We start from the raw sequence: 20,923 nt of genomic DNA on the forward strand, positions 1-20,923 counted from the left end.
AGATAAAAATGTAACGTTAACAAATATAAATTATAAGAAAAACATGAAATTCAAAAACAGAATACTTTCTATGGGATATTTATACTTGACGGTTCATTCTCTCTCCAATCTCCTTCTTTTTGATAAGGATATGCGGGCCAATCACAAAACCCATAAGACTTTTAAGTGACTAATCACCCATTAATTTCAAATCAAAATTTATAAAAATAGGGTTTTTTATTTTTGCAATAATCGTCTGTATTAAACTTTGATAATAGGGAAATGCCGCTTTTTTTAGACTAAAAAATATTATTTTTTGGATATGCATGATGTTTTTTTTTTCTATTGCAAGTTTTGCAATTTTCTGCAACCAAAAGATTTTTCTTGGATATAAAATAAATATGAACGTATTGAAAGTGAAACTGCGGAAAAAAAAGTAAGAAAACTATTAATAACGTTAATTTTTTGTGTTCATTGTTGAGGTCAGTTTAAGAGTTAAATGTGAGACTGTAACCTTATATGTTTCATTGAGTCCCCCCAATCAAAATGTGGGTGTGGTGTGCGTGAAACATTGCCATCATCCCAGTTCCCCTTCCATCCCTTGATAACAAAAATTTGAAGGCATTTCTGGCGATCTAATGCATCAGAACGTATGATGACATAACTCATGAACTCTATCTTTCATTCGCCAATTTCGCAAACAGGTTACTTTTCAGATTTGTATATAAGAACCCTGGGGTATTGTAAGAAGACATATTCTGGGGAAGAAGAATCTCATGAATGACCAGAAGACATTAGATCCCTCGTGTTTTCTATACTCTATCTCGCTTTACGTGCGTCGTTTTGTTCTCTCTCCGTAGGTCCATCCACATGCATCCTTTTTCCACGCGCGGCAACTACACAAATCTGCGGAGATTTCTCCCCCCAGACTATAACGAAATGAGATTCAACCACTTTTTATGTACGTTAAGTCATATCCATGTCAGATTGACAAACATATATAAAACCACGAGGCTTCTTCACCGATCTTCCAATTTCTTGTATCATTCACGGAGCTTTCCTTTTTTTTTTTTTTTGAATGGCCAGACATTTTTTTTTTTATTTTTTAATTTTTTTTCTTTTGGAATAACCGACAGAAAAAATAAAGCTTAAAATTATCCGCAACCGAAGAAAATAAAAGTATGAATAAAAATAAAATGGCTGCAAATCCCAAAGCCATGCAACACCTTCTTCTTTTTCTTCTTCTACAAATAAATTGTTAATTAAAAATATCTATTAAGATAAAACTAAAAAGGACATGATCGTAAGAAATAAAATAGGTAACTAAATAATATACAAGGTTGAAAAGGTATATCTATCGAATTAAAACGTTTTAAGCAAGACTCTTGTGAGATTGAGCTAAGGAAACAACTGGAACCAAATCAACTTGATGAGCTTCAGCTTCGTCAGCGTCGTATTCCAATTGATTGAGTTCTTCTTCCTTGTCATTGTAATGATGGAAGAAGATCCAGAACAAACAACCGGCAATGAAACAAGAAACACCCAATCCACTATAAGTCCAAACCATCTTTGGATCTTCAGAAGTGGAAGACATGGCAATACCCAAAGCAGAACCGAAAGCGTTTTGAAGCAAGAACATAGACATAATGAATGATTTCATGGCAACTGGAGCCTTGGTATAAGCATATTCTAAACCAGTAATAGAAGCTAAGATTTCAGAAATGGCAATTAAGACATAAGCAGGAGTTTGGATGGCAACATGGACATGGTTTGGGACGTTTTCAAAACCAGCACAAGCCTTAGGGAAGTCATAACATGGACCAGCTTTATAGATGTAATATTGTAAAACTGCAGCATAAACCATGGCACCAGCACCAAACATGAAACCAAAGAAAATCTTGGTAATAGCTCTAAATGGAGTGAATTTTCTAATGAATGGATATGCGAATCTTTCGAAAATTGGAATAAACACAATAATAGCAATAGAATCAATGGCTTGTAAGAAATCATTTGGTAATCCATGTAATTCCATTTGACCAGCTTGAGAAACGAAATTGTTCAACATTTGACCATAAACGACCCAATAGATTGGATAGAAAACGAAAACCTTACAAGCATAGACAGCTCTTTTAACTTCTTCAACAAAATGGTCGGACCATGGGTAGTTCTTTTCTGGGTTTAATGATGGCTTGGCAGCATCCAAGTTGAATTTGTTAGTAACACCAATCCAAGCACACTTGAAGGACTTGTTAATGATCTTATCACCGACTGGAACTTTGATATATTGGTTTCTACCGAGGATTAAAGCACCGATAGCAACGAAGAAGAAACAGAATGGTAACAAGTAAGCAGCCCAGAAACCAACATGAGCTTCTAATTCAGTAGTGGCAATAACAGATAAAGAACCAATATTAATCATCAAATAAAAGAACATGAAAACGTTTTGAACGGTAATATTTGGATCAACAACGACTAATTCACCAGATTTAAGAACCTTGATGGCTGGTTTAGTCTTTGGAATTTGATCGGCAATTAATGGAGAAACATTAGATTTGACACCCCCGGTAGCAATACCAATGATAATAATGGCGGCAACATAACCACCAATACCAGTAGCTCTGGAAGTAATGGCTGGTAAGGAAGTAATAAATAAAATGAAAATACCAATGATATAAAGAATACAAAACCAGAAAATGGTTTTATATTTACCCCAATAAGTATCAGCAACCCAACCACCAAAGATTGGAGTAATATAACACCAAAATTGGAAGAAATAAGATAAAGCAGTAGCACCTGATTGATTTAAAGCTAAAAGACCTGGTGGAGAATCAGTTGGGGAATTTTGCATATAGTTTTGAAATGGAGCTGATAAACCATAGTATGAGAATCTTTCAGCTAATTCGACAATAGCAACTAACCAACATCTTAATGGCATTGGAGCAGAAACATGTCTTAATGTCTTCATTTCTAATTCGGTTGGTTCTCTGCCTTCATCTTCTTCGAATCCACCACCAATACTTGAACCAGTCAATTCATTGTTGGATAAAACTTTATCCAAAGCGTCATTTGCAACCTTTTCGTCGGCAGACATTTTTTCTTTGTTAATTGTAATTATTAGATTATTTTTGTCGTTTCCTAGAATTGACAAAAGTATAGTTTAATTCAATTACCTGATATAAACCAAGAAATTTCACAATAAAATAAGAAAAAAAAAACCTAGAAAGCTTAAAACTATTTCTTGGAATATATGTCAACATTTATATAGCCGGACATTTGTTCAACAAAGTGGAAAAATTTTTAATGACAGTGAAGGTTAAAAATAATTCCGGTAGGACACAAAAAAAAGAAATGAAGCTTATCAGAACAAACTTAATTGTTTCTAATTTGCTAAGAGATTGATTGTCATGATTCACAATAATTTCGCTAAGCCCGGATGTGGAGAATTTAGACAATTTGTGACAGTGCTGCAATCCAGCTTAAAACTACTAAAGAAATTAGGGCGTTTTGTCAGTTTCTTTTTAATTTTCCCGTGGATGATTTCCGAAATAAGCAAACCGACTTGCGTATAATTATTAATATTTTTCCATAAAATAAAAAATATTCCTTGACACCCATTAAAAAATCTACCCATTTTATGAATCAATAAGGCATTTTATTAAAAAATATTATTGTCCTGCAATTTAAGTCTAAAAAATATTATGTTTATCAATTTTGTGCTTCATGCCGTACGGAATTTCTATTGTTCTTAAAGTTTCTTTTTGCATATTGTTATGTAGCATTTTCCATTGTTCTGGTAAAAAATTGTTCCTGGCGATCACGTGAATTTGAAGCCGTCCCATCGGAAGGACCGTCAGATTATTCCAAATTGCATTTCAAGCCGAACTTTAATTAAAGATTTGAGGCGTTAATATGCCGAGCAATGATCTCTACATCGTCTCCCAAGAGACCAAGTGGTGCAAAGTCCCGCCATGAGTTTCTTTTAATGTTTAAACCCCGAAAACACCATAGTCCACTTCTCGTAAGGCGTTAGAAAAAGACAGGAAAGGTCGTTTGCTATTTTAGTTAGCTACGAGTTTAAAAACATATGATGCCTCCGCACTTATCTATCGTATTTTGGGTTATCTTTTAGAGGAGTTTAAAAAGATAAGAGCAAAGTTTATAAGCGATAACATCTTCGCCCACCCATGAGTATTGCGAGGGGGTGGCATTTGAAATTGGCGAGGGTGAGAACAACCATGTTGTTGCGTAGTGGAATATTTTTTTGCCCTTCTGATTTTATTTTTAGGTACTTGTTTATGTTTATTGTTTTGTATAAGCGTAGCGTATATCGTAGATCTATTTATAATTCCTTATTTGCTTTGAGTGGACCTTTCGCAGTTCTTTCATCTGATTAATAATCGAAACGGCTGGTTGATGCGGACGAACACAAGTACAAAGGTCCAAGCGATATCTCAAAAGATTATTTGCATTAAATTGCTGTTCCTAATTATTAGTAGGCTTTTTTGTATCTCGAAGAAATGGAGTGGCTTTTTCCGAAGGGGGAATATATTTCCATTCCATCAAACGGCTTCAAAAACTATAATTATGAATAATAATGGATATAAAATAAATTAAAACAAAGAGAAAGAAGTGGATGAGTGGCTCTATTCTCTTCAAAGCGAGCCGTCGTTTTACGAATTGCATGCATTTAGCAACTATATCTGTGGTGGTTTACAATTGACTCCACACTTTTTAATTTATTTTAAAGTTTAGATAATACTGAATTTCTATTGATCTCTATCTAAAAAACTAAACTAAAAGATACAAATCTATTACACACACTTTTTCCAACAATAGCCGTCTCAGCAAGGGGTATCAGTAATGGAGGGAGGTGGGGCATCCGTCAATTACCGATTAAAATCAATGAATTGGCCAATATCCCGGGAACAAGAAATGCATCTTTTCTAACAATTCCTTTTTGACTCCATTAGGATTAGTACTAACTGCAAATTTCATTGACCCTGCCAATTCTGAACCCAATTCGTCACCATGTTCAGCAACCACGTCAATTAATTTTGCCGCTAATTTACAAGCATTAGCAGAATTAGCTTTTAAATTACCAACAACAGTTTCCACGGTGACTGGTTCTTCTGATTCATTCCAAGAATCATAATCAGTAGACATACAAATCATTTGATAAGCGATTTCAGCTTCTCTTGCCAATTTAGCTTCTGGTAACACTGACATATTAATAACTGATCCACCCCAAGTTCTATATAATTTTGATTCAGCTCTAGTTGAGAATTGTGGACCTTCCATACAAATAATAGTTAAATCTTCACCATTGTTGGTATGGTCTTTACTATGTAAAATAGGAGCATGATTATGAGAATTTTGTTCTCCTTCTAAGAATCCACTAGAAGGAATATGATCACTAATCAATTTATTCAATCTTAAATCAAATGGTTCACCAAACATTGCATGAGCAACAAATCCATGTTCAAAGAAAGTAGATGGTCTGATTCCCTTAGTTCTATCAATGATTTGAGTAGGTAATACAAAATCCCTAGGTTTAATTTCTGGTTGTAATGAACCAACAGCTGAAAATGAAATAATAGCTTTAACTCCTAAGCTTTTCAAAGCAGCAATATTAGCTCTATTGGGGACATCAGAAGGTAATAAATCATGATGTGGTCCATGTCTCGCTAAAAACGCAACTGGGAATCCCAGTTCAGTTCTAGAAATTGTGATTGGGCCAGAAGGGAATCCCCAAGGAGTAGAAATGGTTAATCTTGCCACAGGATGTAAATTTGGTAAATCATATAATCCAGTACCTCCAATAACTGCTAAAGTTACTTTATCATCAAAATGATGAGGTAATTGAGTGAAATCAACTTTATCCGATCTATGAATTGACATTTTAATGAGTTTACTTAAATTATTCTTTGCAATATGTTTTACTATATAAAAAAAGGAATAACCAAATGTTCCGTTGATATTCCTGAAAACCCACGATGTCCCTGCCTCAACCTCTTTGTTTATCAGGAAAAACTGTGGAAAAAAAAATTTTAGTTTTTTTCGCTGCAAGGGTTTAAACTGTAAAAATAAAACTCGGAATATTATAAAACCTGTAAAATAAATTATAAAATGTAAAATTGAACGTAACATGTAAAAGACTCACATTGGTCAGACAGAAAAAAACTTCCATTCATTTGATTTACAAGTTAGGTAAAGACAGTCACTCTAGTTTAATTGTAACGTTTCATTTCGGAATAACTCAAATATATATACTAAACGCTCACTAGCTAACTATGCTCGCATCATATACAAGAACTCCTGCTATGAGGATGGCTTCAGTTTTGTCTTCTTGTCGGGCTATTCCCCTGATTGGAGCGGTTCGATTTATAAGCAAACCAAATGGCAAAGGTACTGATGGATTGGAATTATCAAATCAATTAAAATCACTTCCAAAGAAGCAAAGCAAAGAAGAACCAACAGCAACAACGACTCCTAAAGAAGAAGAAGTAGAGATAGAAGTAGTCAATGTTCAAGGAAGAAATAAACGCAAACCATTACGTGCGTCAACAACAACAACAACAGCAACATCAAAAGATAAATCAAATAAGAAGAATTTCATCCCATTCAGTCAATTCCCACAAATGCCAGATGATATCAGAAATGAAAGTGAAGAATCATTATTTAAAAGATTTGGTATCCAAGTCCCATTTACATCATCATCAATAATTTCAACTCCTAAACCAGATAAATTTATTGATTTTGAAATTCCTCAAGAACACTTAAAACCCAAACCCGTGAATGTAATAAGTCAAAAAGATAAACGTATGGTTGAAGAAATAGATAAAATGGTGAATTTAAACCTACCAGAGACTGATACTCAATTATTAAGCATGAGATACACAATGGCATCTATTGGTGAAGATGGGATGATGACGCCGACCCATCCATTAAAGAAATCCATATCAGGAATGATGCCATTGAATCGTGATTTAGATAAAATTAAGGATGATTATTTATGGAATGTTATACCAAAAAATAAATTGTTTGGAGTTCCTCCATATGAACAAGAACCATTTACATTTAAGAAATGGGAACAAGAAATGTTGGCCAAACAACAAGAATCTCAAAAGAAATTGGAAGCTTTAGATCAAGAAATTAAAGAATTTGAAAAGCAATTGGGACCAAATAAATCATTCTATAGGAATGTTGGTAGTAGAAGAAGATTTGATCGTAAATTATATAAAGATTATAAGATGTTGACTGACAAGAGAGATCGAATGGTTTATGAATATGAACAAGAACAAAAGAAGAAGAAACAAAAACAACAACAAGGTCTTCTCGATGAAGATGAAGAGGTTGAATTTGAAATCATATATGAATAAGCTTATGAATGGTTTTTGGTTAAGGTTTAATATTTATTGATGAGTTTTTAAGCAGTTAGTTTATGCGTAGATAGTATATAAGTATGGAATTTGATAAAAGAATAACAATACAAAATCTATGTAGAGATGGTAATCAGTAACATAATAAATATTAAGGGGGCCATATATAAAGATATATAGAGTAGGAGGGTAGGGTAAGCAACTTAAATAATCCTTAAATCAACATTTCCATAACCATATTTTTCTTTATTTTCTTCAAATACTCGATATAATTCTTCAACATATAAATCATGATATTTATCCAATAAAGCTTGAGGAATCTTAGTATGAATTGAAGATTTTAATGCTGCTGGTCTAAGAGCATTGAAAAAGATTGGTTTTTCAAATTTTTCTTCAAATTTCTTACTTTCTTGTTCATCGGCTTCAAAATTATGATGGTGATGACCTTCTTCCTTGTGTTCTTTTGTTATTTCCTTCTTCTCTTCCATTTTGACTTCAGCCTTTACCTCTTCCTTCTTAATTTCCTCCTGCTCTTCTGGATGTTCTTTCAAATAATCCTGTAAAGCACCCGGTGGGATATAAATTGGCCTACCAGTACATATATTAATCGGATTACGATATGGTAAAATCCCATAATCATAAATAAAGACCCCTCTTGCACTGAAAAATGGAACCGTAAATTGAAAAATACTCTTAATAAACAATTGAAATTTTTCACCTAAAGATCCAGGGGTTGGAACGGTTAATTTATAAATATCAGCTTCACCAAATGCAAATGTTGGTACTAATGAAACATTACCTAATTCAATTGCTAATTTAACGAAACCTTTTCTATTCTTTAATACTAATCTAACTTCTTTGCGTTCCTTTTTTGGTTCTTTTGGTTTTTCTTCCTCATGTTCTTCATGTTCTGGTTCCAGCTCTTCATGGGCTTTTAAATCAGAAGTAGTAAATCCATATCCAACCCTTGGATTCTCCGCCACCATATAATTCAATAATGATTCCTTCACCCCACCAATCACAACACAAACTGAATTATCACCATTATTAATCAAACTCTTAATATTCTTCGCCGAAGCAGTAGTCAACCCCAAACTCAACAAATAATCACGATAAAAAGGTACAAGAAATTGAGTAGTTAAAGTCAATGGGAATATTTGAGGAATCCCAGGGAATAATGGTTCATTTTTAGAAGGATCATGAAATAACGGTTTTAAGAATTTAAACAATGGTTTAAATGGTTCATTTCTTAACACGTTGGTGGCACACATTCCAACCACTCCCATTGATATGACTCCATGAGGATGATATCCAAAGATATATCTTGGACCCGTGAGGATTTTTTTATATTTAGGTCCCTTAGTTTCTGCAATTGCAGTACCCTTATCGGAATCATTCACTCTTTTTTTCAATCCAATTAATTTAAATACTTTATCGATAAAAGTCCTGGAATCTTCACTTATCAAATCCTGTTCATCATTCTCCTCTTCATCCGAAGAAGAACTCTTCGATTCACCTTCTGTTGACTTCTCCTCCTCCAAGACATATGTAAATGTCGGTTCCAATTCCACCGATTTATGCACCCTTATGGGGAAATAATCAGTATACCATTTCCAAATAATCAAATTCTGCATCCATGGTCGAACACGATATACAACTTTTCCATTAGTAGGAGTATGTAAATCAAAAGCATACCACCAAATGAAATAGGGTAATATTATAAATAACCAAACCATCCACCCCATTGATATGGAAAAGAAAAATAAACAAAGGAAGAAGGGGATACTTATACAATGCCACATTATTCCAATTGTTTCTAATCGATGGGACCAAGGGGTGTTTAAGGGGGCGATGTGTAAGAATGGACGTGAGGTTGATTTCTTTAATGGGGTTGATTTGAGTTTGGTTGTGGGGTTTTCGGTAGGTTTTTTGGTGGTAGTAGGTTCCTGTTCTGGTTCTTCTTCAATAGAGGAAATTTCATCGATATTGGTAATTTCAGCAACTGGGGTAGAATAATCAGAACGTGGGAGTGGTTCATTGGCATCGGTGAATTCAATTTCGGAGGTGGAAGATTTGATTTCATCGCCTTGAGAGACTTCTACTTCTTTAGAAGCTTGTTCTGGTTGCTCTGGTTGTTTTCTTCTACGAAGAACAGTTGAGATTTCGTCAGTAGTAGTGTCTTTCTTAATGTCACGTTGTTCAACAACTGTAACGGATTTGTCTTTGGGTTCTTCTTCTGATTCTTCTTTGCCCTTGGGTTCCTCCGGAACTACTTCCTTGATATGAGCTTCTTTTAATTCTTGAAGTGCTTCTTTTACTTTATTTTCAGCATTCTCTAATTCATGATGAGCTTCTTCAAGTTTTGCTTCAACATCCTTTAATTCTTGGTCTTTAGGAGTTTCTGGTTGATCCATTTCTTCTGTTGCTATTCCTTTGGGTGTGTCTTCTTCTTCAGCTTCTTCGGATCCTGGTTCCTTGTCTTCTTTTGATTCTTCCAATTCTTGGTCTTCTTCTTCTTCTTCGATGGAAGGATCGGCCGTTGTTGTGTTGACAACGTGGGCGTACGAAGAATTCTTAGCAATCAAATCCGGTTCTTGATGTTTCGATGCGGCGCTCTTGATAACCGTGGGAATTTGTGATGAAAAAATAAATTTATCATCACCACTTTCATTTAAATTAGAAGTTAACTTCTTGACTGGTTCTCCAACTGATTCAGTAGTAGCAGTCTCTTGTAAATTAGAATCAACGAATTCTTCCAGTTGTTCCTCCAGTTCTTCATTGTCGGATAAATCTTGTGAAGAAACTATAGATTGTTTCTTATTCTCAAGGTCAACATCTGAACAAAATTTAGATATTTTAACTTGAATTGCTTCTAATGAAGGACTTTTGGAAGTATCATTACTATGTTGAGAATTAGGAGTAGAATTAGTTAATTCTTTCTCCGAGATTATTTCAATTGACTTTTCCCGAGATTCTTCTTCTTGTTGGTGGGGAGCAAGTGGTGGGATTGTATCAACCATGGGGTTGGCAGCAGTAGTATCGTAAGACATGATAAGGTATACTAGTAGTAGTAGTGTCTATCTCAGTAATACTAAGATGGTAATGTGAAAAAAAGAAGTATGTATGAAATGTGTAAGTTGTTCAACTGATAGGAAAACAATGGAGGGGGAATTAAAGTCAATTGATTAAGTAAATTAATTTAAATTAAGGGGGGGTTTACAATAAGGAAGAAAAATAAAAGAAGGAATTTTATTAACCTTTTTATATTAATTTAAATTCTAAATTCTTTAAACTATAAACCTTTCTATATTTAAAATGGATTATGTAAATCCTTAGTATAAACATTTTACACATTGATTGATCTCGAAATCAAATTATTATTTGTAACAACAGCCAGTTAAATCGTTTTATAAAGAAGAACAATAGAACTACTACTACTACACCCGGAATAATTAATATTTTTTTTTTTTTTACCATGTGACTTCACAATATGATTACTGCAATTAATTTAATTACCAGAAAAGAATTTGATCATTCTGGAGGGGAGGGTTAATATAAACAACGTTAGATACTACAAGTTCTATATCTCCACCATTAGTCGTACCACAATCTACAATTTATATCAACACATACAGTGTAGTTCCTTACCAGGTATGATTCAACATAGATTTTTGCTCCCTCTCCTCCATTCTCCCCATATATAGAACCTCGGGAATATCATCATAAATGCCGTATATTATCTATCCAACTAAAATTTATTTCATCTTAATTTCAATTTCTTACTTCAATTTCAATTTCATTTCATAGAAAACTTGGCTAAAGATGCATTTAACAAGAAATAGAAAGATCATTAACTTCCCTTTCTTAGTAAAAAAACAAAAGCTATTGATCCCATTGTTATCAAGTACAATTCATTTCATATTCGTATATGTGCAACAAGGAAGACCCTGTACTTATTAACTAAATACGGTAAAAATGCTTCTTCTTCTTCTTCATTGTTTAGTAAGACGTCACTTGTTTCATCTGGTTTCAATTCGGATTTATCGTTGTCAATCAACCTCTCTATCATACAACTTCAAAATTTGTTCATTTTTTTTGCAAATAATTTCTCTCAAAATTAATCTCTATAAGTTTTGAACAAATAAACACACATCACCATAAGCAAACTGATTCCATTCAATTCTATACACCTATGGATCTAAAAAGAAACCAGATTACAATCATCAGCCCGCGGCCCTCACTTTAATCAATCACAAACTCTGAAAGTAGGTATACCCGGAAATAATTTCATTTCTTTTCCCAAAAGGGAAATTGTTTCATTTCACCCGAAAAATCATTGCACGTGATTATCTTTAATCACGTGATTTTGTATGAGAAGATCATGTGACCAAAATATGAAAAATTTCTGGTCGTAAAAAAAAACCACCAACTTTCCAAATCATCAACAAAACAAGGGTACTCCAAAGATAACAATGCGTGCAACTAGATCCAGTAGGAAGAGGCTGATTACTCCTGAATTGGAAGAAATAGAATCATCCTCATCGTCATCAAGTGAAGAAGACATTGAATCAGCATCAGAAGAAGAATCAGATCAAATTGATTCAACAACCATTTCTCAAGATGACAATAATCAAAAAGCCTATTATTACATTACTCCAAAACGATCCAAACCCAATCCAGAACCATCCAGTTCCACATTTAATAAAATATATTGCAAACTAACCAATCAACCGAAACCCCCACCCAAGCAACTTCATAAAACCCCATTTTTATCATTATTCAATGGGAAAGAACTGGCCAAAGATGTTGAATTTCGATATGAATTATATACACAAATATGGAATCAACAATTATTACATAAGATTGAATCAATATTGAATAATGCCAATGATGAATTATTTCAAAATTTAATAAGATTTATAAATCAATCGGAGAAAGAGAAGTTGTCGATTGGATTTATTCAATTGACTACTAATATTGCTAATAATTTAAGAATTTTACAAGAATTTTATAATTTGATTGGGGGTGTTGGGGGTGCCGGTGGGGATAATAAGTATGGTTATGAATATATGTTGATCAGGATTAATTCGAAACATTGTGCGAATATTAAATCGACATTGAGGGAGATTGTTAAACAATTTCATGAATTAGTTGATGGGGAAGAGAAGGAACGGAAGCGGAAGAAGGGAGCGAAAGAAGAGGAAGAAGAGGAAGAAGAAGAAGAAGAAGAAGGGGAAGAAGAAGAAGGGGAAGAAGAAGACCATCAAGAACAAGTAATAAACAGACTCAATTATGATCCAGAAACTATCGAAGATTACTTTTTGAAAACTTCTCGAAAAGTCAAATTAGTATTAGTCATTGAAGATACAATTTCCATTAGTTCTCAAGTTTTAAATCAGTTACTTAAAGTCTTATCCTCATATACAAAAACCATTGATTGTAAAATAATAATGGGATTATCATGTGATAATATTAGTAATTGGATAAATAATAATATATCTAACGACCTTCGAATTATGATTAATGGATATAAATTCAAAAGTAATGATAATAAAAGTTTAGGTTATATCATCCTTAATAATCTATTCTTAACTCCTGAATTAAATGATAAGAATCCATTATTATTAAGTAATAATTTAAGTACAATAATTTTGAATCGATTTGAAAATTCAAATAATTCAATTGATTCATTAATTGCCGAAATTAAATTATGTTGCATGTTATATTTTTATCAACTGCCATTATCGGTTTTGATTGCCAAAAATCCCACCCCGAATTCATTATATATCCAAGGATTAAGGAAATTGCCTTCATTTAAGAAATATATTGAAACATTACTCCATAACAAACAATATACCAAAGTGAAATCTTATTTATGTAGTGATAGATCATTAATCACATTATTTAATGAATCGAAAATAAAATTCCAAAATGTTAAATTATCAATCATGAATTCAATTAATGTAATCTATCAATTACAAAAACATAATTATCGTCATAAGAAACAAAAATTCGAATTATATAAATTATTAATTAATAAAAAATTATTAAATTCAAAATATTTAACTGAATTAATTCGAACATTACCAAATTTAACTGATTTAGAAATCGGGGGGATTTTATTAGATTTAACTGATAATTGTCAAGAAGAAATCACGGAAAATATTAAAGATGAAAAACTTATTGAATTAAATGAATCAATTGGTGAATTACAAGATTTTAAATTAATTTCTCAAATACTTGATAAATATCTCGATAATGAATTGTTAACTATTAAGTTAGAAGATATGATATTTCATGAAATTTGGGTCATGAATGGTGGATCTACTACAACAAATGCATTATTTGAAGAAAATTTCGAAAATTTAATTATAAACCTATTACGACCAAATTTAAGATCTACAATTGAACTGAGTTTAGAGAATTGTCAAACATATTTAAATCATCCAATTGTAAATCCGAAAAATAAACCAATCCAAACTCCGACTTTAACAACTTTATTTCAAGTATATAAAGAAGCACCGGTTCAAATCAATCTATATGATTTTTATCATGCGTTTAAAAGTTCTTTGAACAAACAAGAATTGGTCAGCGAAGACATTAGAGAAGAAGAATGGAATAGAATGACATATTCTTGGTTTATTCAAAATTGTTATGAATTAATGATGATTGGTTTATTAAAAGATAAACCAAAAGGTTCCTACATTGAAAAAGGGATTTGGAAAGGAGTGTAAAAACGATACTTCCTAAAATAATTTAATAGAATCAATCAACATATAAATATACATAAACTTCTTATGTGGAAATTTGTAGTGATGGCTCTTCACCCTTTGCTATTGCTGCTGCTTCCACGTCCTCTTCTGCCTCTAAATCCTCAGCTATTGCCTTAGCTTCAGCCTCAGCCTCCGCTTTTGCCTCTTCCTTAGCATCCAAGGCTTCCTTTTCAGTCTCTGCAAGTTCCTCTGCCAATTCCTTATCATCCAGCACCGGTTTCGCCTTCCCCCCACCAGTCGCCTTCATATTCACAGCTTCTTCCTCCTCTTGTTCTTCTTTATGTTGTTCAGTCACATCCTCAGCCATCCCATCACTATCAGTATCCAAATCTTCATTATTAATAGCAGCACTAGTTTTAAAACTATATTCATTTAATCCAACTCGATTACTTACATTTCGAACAATTTCTCCCCCATGATGGCCAGCTAAGGCGGTTATTATTAATAAGGTGACAAAACCAGCTAGGATTGTGACGACTACTAATCGTTGGGATCTAAACATCCGTTTGGAAAGATGGGTGGAATTGGCAATCATGATGATGTGTATAACGTATCCCTAGTGAAGATGATGAGAATGTATTAATGTTGTTGTTGTTACGTTTGGCGTTATGTATTTATTTATTACTAAACAATGAAAGATAATCCAAGGTCGTGTGTTGGTTTATTTTACTATGCTTCAATCTAATTCTAAAACAATAAGATTTAAAAAAATGGGAACAACGAAAGACCGGCTGGCAAACTTTTTTTTTTTGACTTCGCTTGAAGTAGTAGGGGGGGGGGGTTTATGATTTTGTTTCACAATTGTTTTGGTTTCGGGAAATTATTATACTTTCTTTAACTTGTTATTAATTTACCCTTTTTTGGTATTAAAGTTTTAGAAACATCATAACCTTCTTGTTTGTGAAATTTTGGATTATTTGATGATCAGAATGTACATGTTCAGATCAATGGAGCAACTAGAAATACTGTACAGCTGGTTCCCACAACTTGCTGAAATGTAGAGAATAACCAGGTGGAAGGGGTGGTGTGAATCGCGTTGAATGTGAGACGCTAACATAAACTTTAAGTTATTCTACTTCAAAGCTCCCATCTATGAATCTCTTAAGACGATGGAAGCGAGTTCAATAAGTATTCCCTAGATTATTGGAGACAGTGTCCGTACCTTCAACAGCCCCTTTTTTATTTGTTAGTACTGTAAGCCGCAGGGATTAAAAAAAGTAAGGGATTTAGTTTAAACAACCACAACCCGAATGACTTTCTGAGTATTTTACTTTGGATGTACATACTGCATCTTTCAGTATGTGATGACTTCTTTTTGAGGGAATAGTAAAGGCCATAAACCATATTGCCAAGAAATGACGGAAACGTTCATTTTACGAGTTGAATAGAAAATTCTGAGTGATATTTAAGTAATAGAATTATGAGAGATAGCCAATCAACTTATTCTCTTTATGTAAGGATATGGCTTGAAACACGATTTCAATAGTAAGTAACTATTGAAACCTTGATTTTCATAAATTTTGTGGTTTTTGCAACCATATGTCATAAACGTCAAATGCATGCATATACTTGCTTTAAACTTAACTCGAACTTAAACGACAAAGTGCCTTTGGGATAATTAGTCCTTAGATTACCATTCGTAAGTCAACAAAGCTACATGGTAATCCTTAATTAAACAATGTGGATTCCTATAAACTGAAAACACACTAAAAATAACAGAACTGAAAACTACTGCAAAAAACTAAACCAAACTAAACTTCTAAAATGCATTAATAGATGCTTGATTGGTATATTTAACAGGAGCAATACCAAGCTTATTATCTTCAAGATCAAACACAAGATATGCATGTCTCATAAAATTCATACCCAAGATTGTCATTGTTGGATTCGCCGTAACTGCTAATAAACAGACATTGTCAACGGTTTGTCTAGTATCTTGATCTATTGCTTCACTGACTAAATCAGTATATGGAACTTTTATTTCCACTCCTTTGAATTTAAAGGTAAAGAATTTGTCACTTGGTTGTTCACAATCTATGATATACAAATCCCCCTTTCTCGTACCTCCAGAACTGAAATTATCAACGATGGTATCGAAAACAGATGGCAAAACGTTTATATAAGTTGTTCCACTATCAATCAAGACTTCATCGTCAATTGTTAATGATTTTCCATTTTCAAATTCAATTGAAGATAGATTAACGGTAATTATTCGTTGTGATTCAAATGGTAAATAAACTAATTCTCCGGAATATTTTGCCTTGTCAATACCTCCAAATACAATACTACCACCGGTGGAATTATCTAAATATAATGAATAAGCAATTTTATTAATTAATCCTGAATTTTTCATTGCCACGGGAAGATTATCATATTTCTGAGGTGTCAGTTCTTGGGCAACTCGACCTATTCCTAAGATCCCATTATTAGTTGAAGTTTTAGTAACTGTTGCAAACTGGAATTGTGAGACTTTAATATTACTATTAAAATAAATGTCATCGATAATAAAATCTCCAGTACACAGAGTACCATCAAAGAAACTGGCAGTTATTTTGGAATTAGTATTCGTGACAGTTTTGGAAGAACCAAGATTAAATACACCCCAACTATGACACGAATCTTCGGTTGGATTTCGTTTTTGATCATTGCTACATATAGCACCTTGATTTATAACCAAAAGATCACCACTTCCAGTATCTAATTGAAGTTGGACTTTATCCTTATTTGAACCTAATTCCATAGTAAACATATACATGGTTTCATCTTCATTTAGAAAAATATCATTTTGAACGTATTGGTGAAAACTAGTCAATTGTTTTGTTATCAGAAAAACTTGCCTTATTCTTGCAGGTAATAATGTTTCCCAGGAATAATCAGGTTCTGCCAGAGATGCAGCTTCTGCATTGGTAATTTTCAGAAATTGCAGAACTGCAAGAAATGTCAATATTACACTTAGATGTAATAAATAGATGGGCTCCCTTAGTTTCATAGTGTTTATGGAATATGTACAGAACCCACTTTCTTGACAAGTCTTAGATTATGCACAAGTTCTTAATTGGAAAAACTTTGACCAAATTAACTTAATTGATATAAATGCTCATTGAAACACAAACATAAACGACCTTCTGTGGTACGGAGTTTCAAGTAGTTGTTTCAAGTCTAATTATTTACTTGAATTATTTTTTTTTGCAATCACAATTTATTTTTTAAAGACCTCCTTTGTGTTGATATTTTTTCAGTTGCAACAATTCAAATTTCTAATTGGATATTAATTATATGGTTTATTATCTTACGAAATCCCATCGATGACCCCTTTTCATCATCATCCCTTCCCCTATATCCACTGTATCACGTCTCAATTAATGTCTCTAATGATACATCTACATCTTCTACAAAAGAAATAGCCATCTGCGGAAACTTAGGACTAATTTCCTGGGGGGTTCTCGTAGGAAAAACATCAGAGCAATATACCACTGGGCGGATCTTAACCTCCACTAACAAACAGCCCCCTTTTCAAATCGAATGAAAAAAATGAAATACGAGAAATAAGATTAAAAATAATTCAGTCGATGACGCGAAACTATGCTGGCTTTTCGGAAGAACCTGAAAACAATGGATAATCTTGATTAAACCTCCCCACGACTACGCTTCGTGCATTAATTGAGAATTCTAGATGATTGTTCTATACTTTATCGTTCCAGAATACAACTATAAACGGTCATAAAATAAGGTTGACGTCAAGAAGACAATGGATATATGCTTCTAAGGAGAGTCAGCCCGCCTCGTAAATGTTTCTATTTGTAAGCCTAGACCATCAGCCACACAAATAACACGGCCTGCCTAGACTTGATTGATTCCGAGCCGGGGCTCAGGATTCCACTCTTTCCGTAAACATTTAAACATGTGGTATGAGCCGATTTCTCCTCAGACATCAACATCCAGGGATGGCTTGTAAGAAAAGTAAACAGTATTCATTTCGGACAATGGAAAAAAAATCCAGACCTGGTTCGGTGGCCCATCAAATAACTAGTATGGGCACTCCCTATCATCAAAAATAACACCTCACAATCAATTCTATCATTATTACTTTTATTTTTACTATACACGTGTACTTTTCTATACATTATTTATAAATACAATACAGTCCCCCTTATTCCTTATAAAGTTAATTTCTCAATTGAATAATTTGGAATTCTTTGACTAATTTCAATTCCCAAATCATCATCATCATCTTGAATTACTTGTTGCTGTGGTTTATTCAATAACATAGAATCCAATTGAGTTTGTTGTATGGATAATTCCTGAAGTTGATTCTGTTTCTTATTCTTCTTCTTTTGTATAGTAGAATTACTTAATACTTGATTAATTAAAGTTAAATTATAACTATTAATCATTAATGAATTAATCTTCTTAGTAATGATTTCATTCAAATCATCAATATTCTCACCTGACCAATTAAACAACCCAGCAATATCAATAACCATTTCAATCAATAACCAAGCAGTGGTTCCATTCAATTTAATCAATTTATTAATCAATTCAATTAAATTGACATCCATGATTTGAACAATTTGTTTAAAATTATCAATGATTTCAATTCTTGAGAATTCTTGAATTATACGATTAATTAAATCATGTAATAAATCTTCATCTTCATTTATAATCAATTGATTTAAATAATCTCCACAAGGGATATTTGGACATGTAGAAATTGCTTGTCTTAATAATGTCAAGTTTTCAATCTTATATAAAAGTTCTAATAATCCAAAAGTGAATTTAATTGGATAGATTGGATTAGTGAATAAATACATTAAAGTATATTCAGGAATAAATGATTCATTTCTAAATTTAAGCTTATCATTGGCTTCAATAGTGAAGATTAAATCAAGTACTGAACTTATGAAATTTATATCAATAATCCTATCATTATCAACATCAAATTCTTTAAATTGATATACTTTACTAGTTGGTTTAGATTTCATAGAAGCTTTCTTAATCGCTGTCCATGGCTTTTTATTCTTTAAATATGGAATCAAAATAGATTCCCATTTATTCAAATCTTGAGATTCTTGAGCTGGTTTTAACTCTTGATAGACTTCTTGGATTTCTTGGGTTGCAACATTGGCAGCCTCATCTATATTGTATAATTCAACAATATCAGTCAATTCATGAGAAGGTTGACTAATACTCTTACCTAAACATTCAACCAATTTATTCAATCCAACATTCAAATCAATAATGTTTACATAAACATTATTATTCTTATTCCTTAAATTCAAATAAATGGCTTTTGATTGCATTGTATTTTGAGAATTTCCTTTCACAGTTACAACATTATCAAGATATACTTTATCTGGAACATTTGCATTTGGCGAAGATTCAAGAGTTGATAATAATGCTGAATATTTGATATTGATTAAATGGATCTTGTTACCTGATCCTAATAAGATTCTATCTGGTGCAACTGCTTCAATTGAAACCAATGACTTGTCAGAAATTAAAGAGGCAACATTTGTTGTGGAAACGCTTTGGAAATTGACAATTGAGGTTGCAATAATCTGTGAATCACAGTATTGATATAATACTCCTGAAATATAACTAAAAGTGATATCTTCTGGAATGGAATCCTTAACAAATGAGTTTACTTCTAATATTTGAGATGATGCAATTGAAACCAAAGAATATTTCAAACCATTTGAAGATTTCCCAACAGTAACAACAAACTTTTCATGTAAATCTTCCACGAAATGACTATAAATGACTTTTCTCCCATCATCAACAACATACTTAACTTCCGCAAATTCTAAACTCTGAAAACCATACTTCACATACTCAATACTACCAGATTCATACACCACCACAATCAAATCCTCATTATAGAACTTAACACCAACAACTCTTTCCTTCAATTCAAGCTCAACGTCTCCAACAGTATTAATATCCTGATCAGTCTCAATCATTAATAATTTAAATTTGGATCCTCTGTCAGTTTTACCTACAACATACAATTTCTTCTGTTCATTATCAATCTTTTTCACATCCATACAATCAACAATAGTAGTTGGTGACAATGTGAATGACCATAATAATCTTGGACTAGGTTTAATGACATGACTAGCAATACTTGATTTTGAAATAGCAAAATCAATAATTGTGGAAGTATTAGAAATACCTTGAGGTGGAGTTATTAATTTGGAGTTGAGGGGGATGTCTGGGATACGTGGAAGAGTGGTGATTGGATATTGGTCATATAATCCCGGTGAGGTCATTTTTGTAGCTGTAGGATAGATAAGTACTTCTTGATTTGAAAGTCATCAAGATGATTGAATTGGTAAAACTAATTTTTTTCAAAGTTAGCGATGCCTCTTTGCGCTACCAAATAGCTAGACTACGCACTTCTATCTCATCTCAGGCGCTACCAACCATCCATTTCAACTTGGGCACACAATTTTCGTTTAGCCGAGAGAGCAGCTCGTAACTCAACATCAAGTCAATCAACTCCACAACCCTCACCTCAACAACCCTCAACAACCTCAAACACATCTAACGATCAACCTCAATCCATCTTAAACAAAACCAATGAAACGAATAATTCAACAAACTCAACACCAAAGAAAACCGTAACTATTGATGAAACTTCAAACGAAACCTTCATCATTGACAAGGAAGGTTATAGAAGAGTCCTTTCAAAAACCGAACAAAGAGCCCTTAATAAGGCAAGAAAACAACAACAACAGCAACAACAACAACAACAACAACAACAACAACAACAACAACAACAACAACAACAAC

General features: G+C 32.9%; 8 protein-coding genes across 8 annotated transcripts; 2 read left to right on the top strand and 6 right to left on the bottom strand. All coding sequences in view use genetic code 12, as the record gives it.

Annotated features, from left to right (window-relative positions):
* Nucleotides 1–1,351: 1,351 nt before the first annotated feature.
* J8A68_001724 (PTR2) lies at nt 1,352–3,070 on the bottom strand (the record flags this gene model as incomplete). The annotated part of the gene is made up of 1 exon (XM_049405402.1): nt 1,352–3,070. One exon carries the CDS (start codon nt 3,068–3,070, stop codon nt 1,352–1,354), a length of 1,719 nt encoding a protein of 572 aa, XP_049265001.1.
* Nucleotides 3,071–4,878: 1,808 nt separating this feature from the next.
* MEU1 (S-methyl-5-thioadenosine phosphorylase) lies at nt 4,879–5,877 on the bottom strand (the record flags this gene model as incomplete). The annotated part of the gene is made up of 1 exon (XM_049405403.1): nt 4,879–5,877. One exon carries the CDS (start codon nt 5,875–5,877, stop codon nt 4,879–4,881), a length of 999 nt encoding a protein of 332 aa, XP_049265002.1.
* Nucleotides 5,878–6,269: 392 nt separating this feature from the next.
* On the top strand, nt 6,270–7,358 carry J8A68_001726 (uncharacterized protein; the record flags this gene model as incomplete). Its single annotated transcript, XM_049405404.1, has 1 exon — nt 6,270–7,358. The coding sequence occupies one exon, from the start codon at nt 6,270–6,272 to the stop codon at nt 7,356–7,358; it is 1,089 nt and encodes a 362-aa protein (XP_049265003.1).
* A 203-nt stretch (nt 7,359–7,561) lies between these two features.
* Nucleotides 7,562–10,408, bottom strand: J8A68_001727 (diacylglycerol O-acyltransferase; the record flags this gene model as incomplete). The annotated part of the gene is made up of 1 exon (XM_049405405.1): nt 7,562–10,408. The coding sequence occupies one exon, from the start codon at nt 10,406–10,408 to the stop codon at nt 7,562–7,564; it is 2,847 nt and encodes a 948-aa protein (XP_049265004.1).
* Nucleotides 10,409–11,830: 1,422 nt separating this feature from the next.
* ORC3 (origin recognition complex subunit 3) lies at nt 11,831–14,092 on the top strand (the record flags this gene model as incomplete). The annotated part of the gene is made up of 1 exon (XM_049405406.1): nt 11,831–14,092. One exon carries the CDS (start codon nt 11,831–11,833, stop codon nt 14,090–14,092), a length of 2,262 nt encoding a protein of 753 aa, XP_049265005.1.
* A 61-nt stretch (nt 14,093–14,153) lies between these two features.
* J8A68_001729 (uncharacterized protein) lies at nt 14,154–14,666 on the bottom strand (the record flags this gene model as incomplete). The annotated part of the gene is made up of 1 exon (XM_049405407.1): nt 14,154–14,666. One exon carries the CDS (start codon nt 14,664–14,666, stop codon nt 14,154–14,156), a length of 513 nt encoding a protein of 170 aa, XP_049265006.1.
* Nucleotides 14,667–15,890: 1,224 nt separating this feature from the next.
* SAP9 (aspartyl protease) lies at nt 15,891–17,120 on the bottom strand (the record flags this gene model as incomplete). Its single annotated transcript, XM_049405408.1, has 1 exon — nt 15,891–17,120. One exon carries the CDS (start codon nt 17,118–17,120, stop codon nt 15,891–15,893), a length of 1,230 nt encoding a protein of 409 aa, XP_049265007.1.
* A 1,168-nt stretch (nt 17,121–18,288) lies between these two features.
* UTP8 (Utp8p) lies at nt 18,289–20,400 on the bottom strand (the record flags this gene model as incomplete). Its single annotated transcript, XM_049405409.1, has 1 exon — nt 18,289–20,400. The coding sequence occupies one exon, from the start codon at nt 20,398–20,400 to the stop codon at nt 18,289–18,291; it is 2,112 nt and encodes a 703-aa protein (XP_049265008.1).
* Between the last annotated feature and the right edge of the window lie 523 nt (nt 20,401–20,923).

The sequence above is a fragment of the Hemisphaericaspora subhashii genome (genome assembly GCF_019202705.1).
Source record: "Hemisphaericaspora subhashii strain CBS 10753 chromosome Unknown scaffold60, whole genome shotgun sequence".
Lineage (NCBI taxonomy): Eukaryota > Fungi > Ascomycota > Pichiomycetes > Serinales > Debaryomycetaceae > Hemisphaericaspora > Hemisphaericaspora subhashii.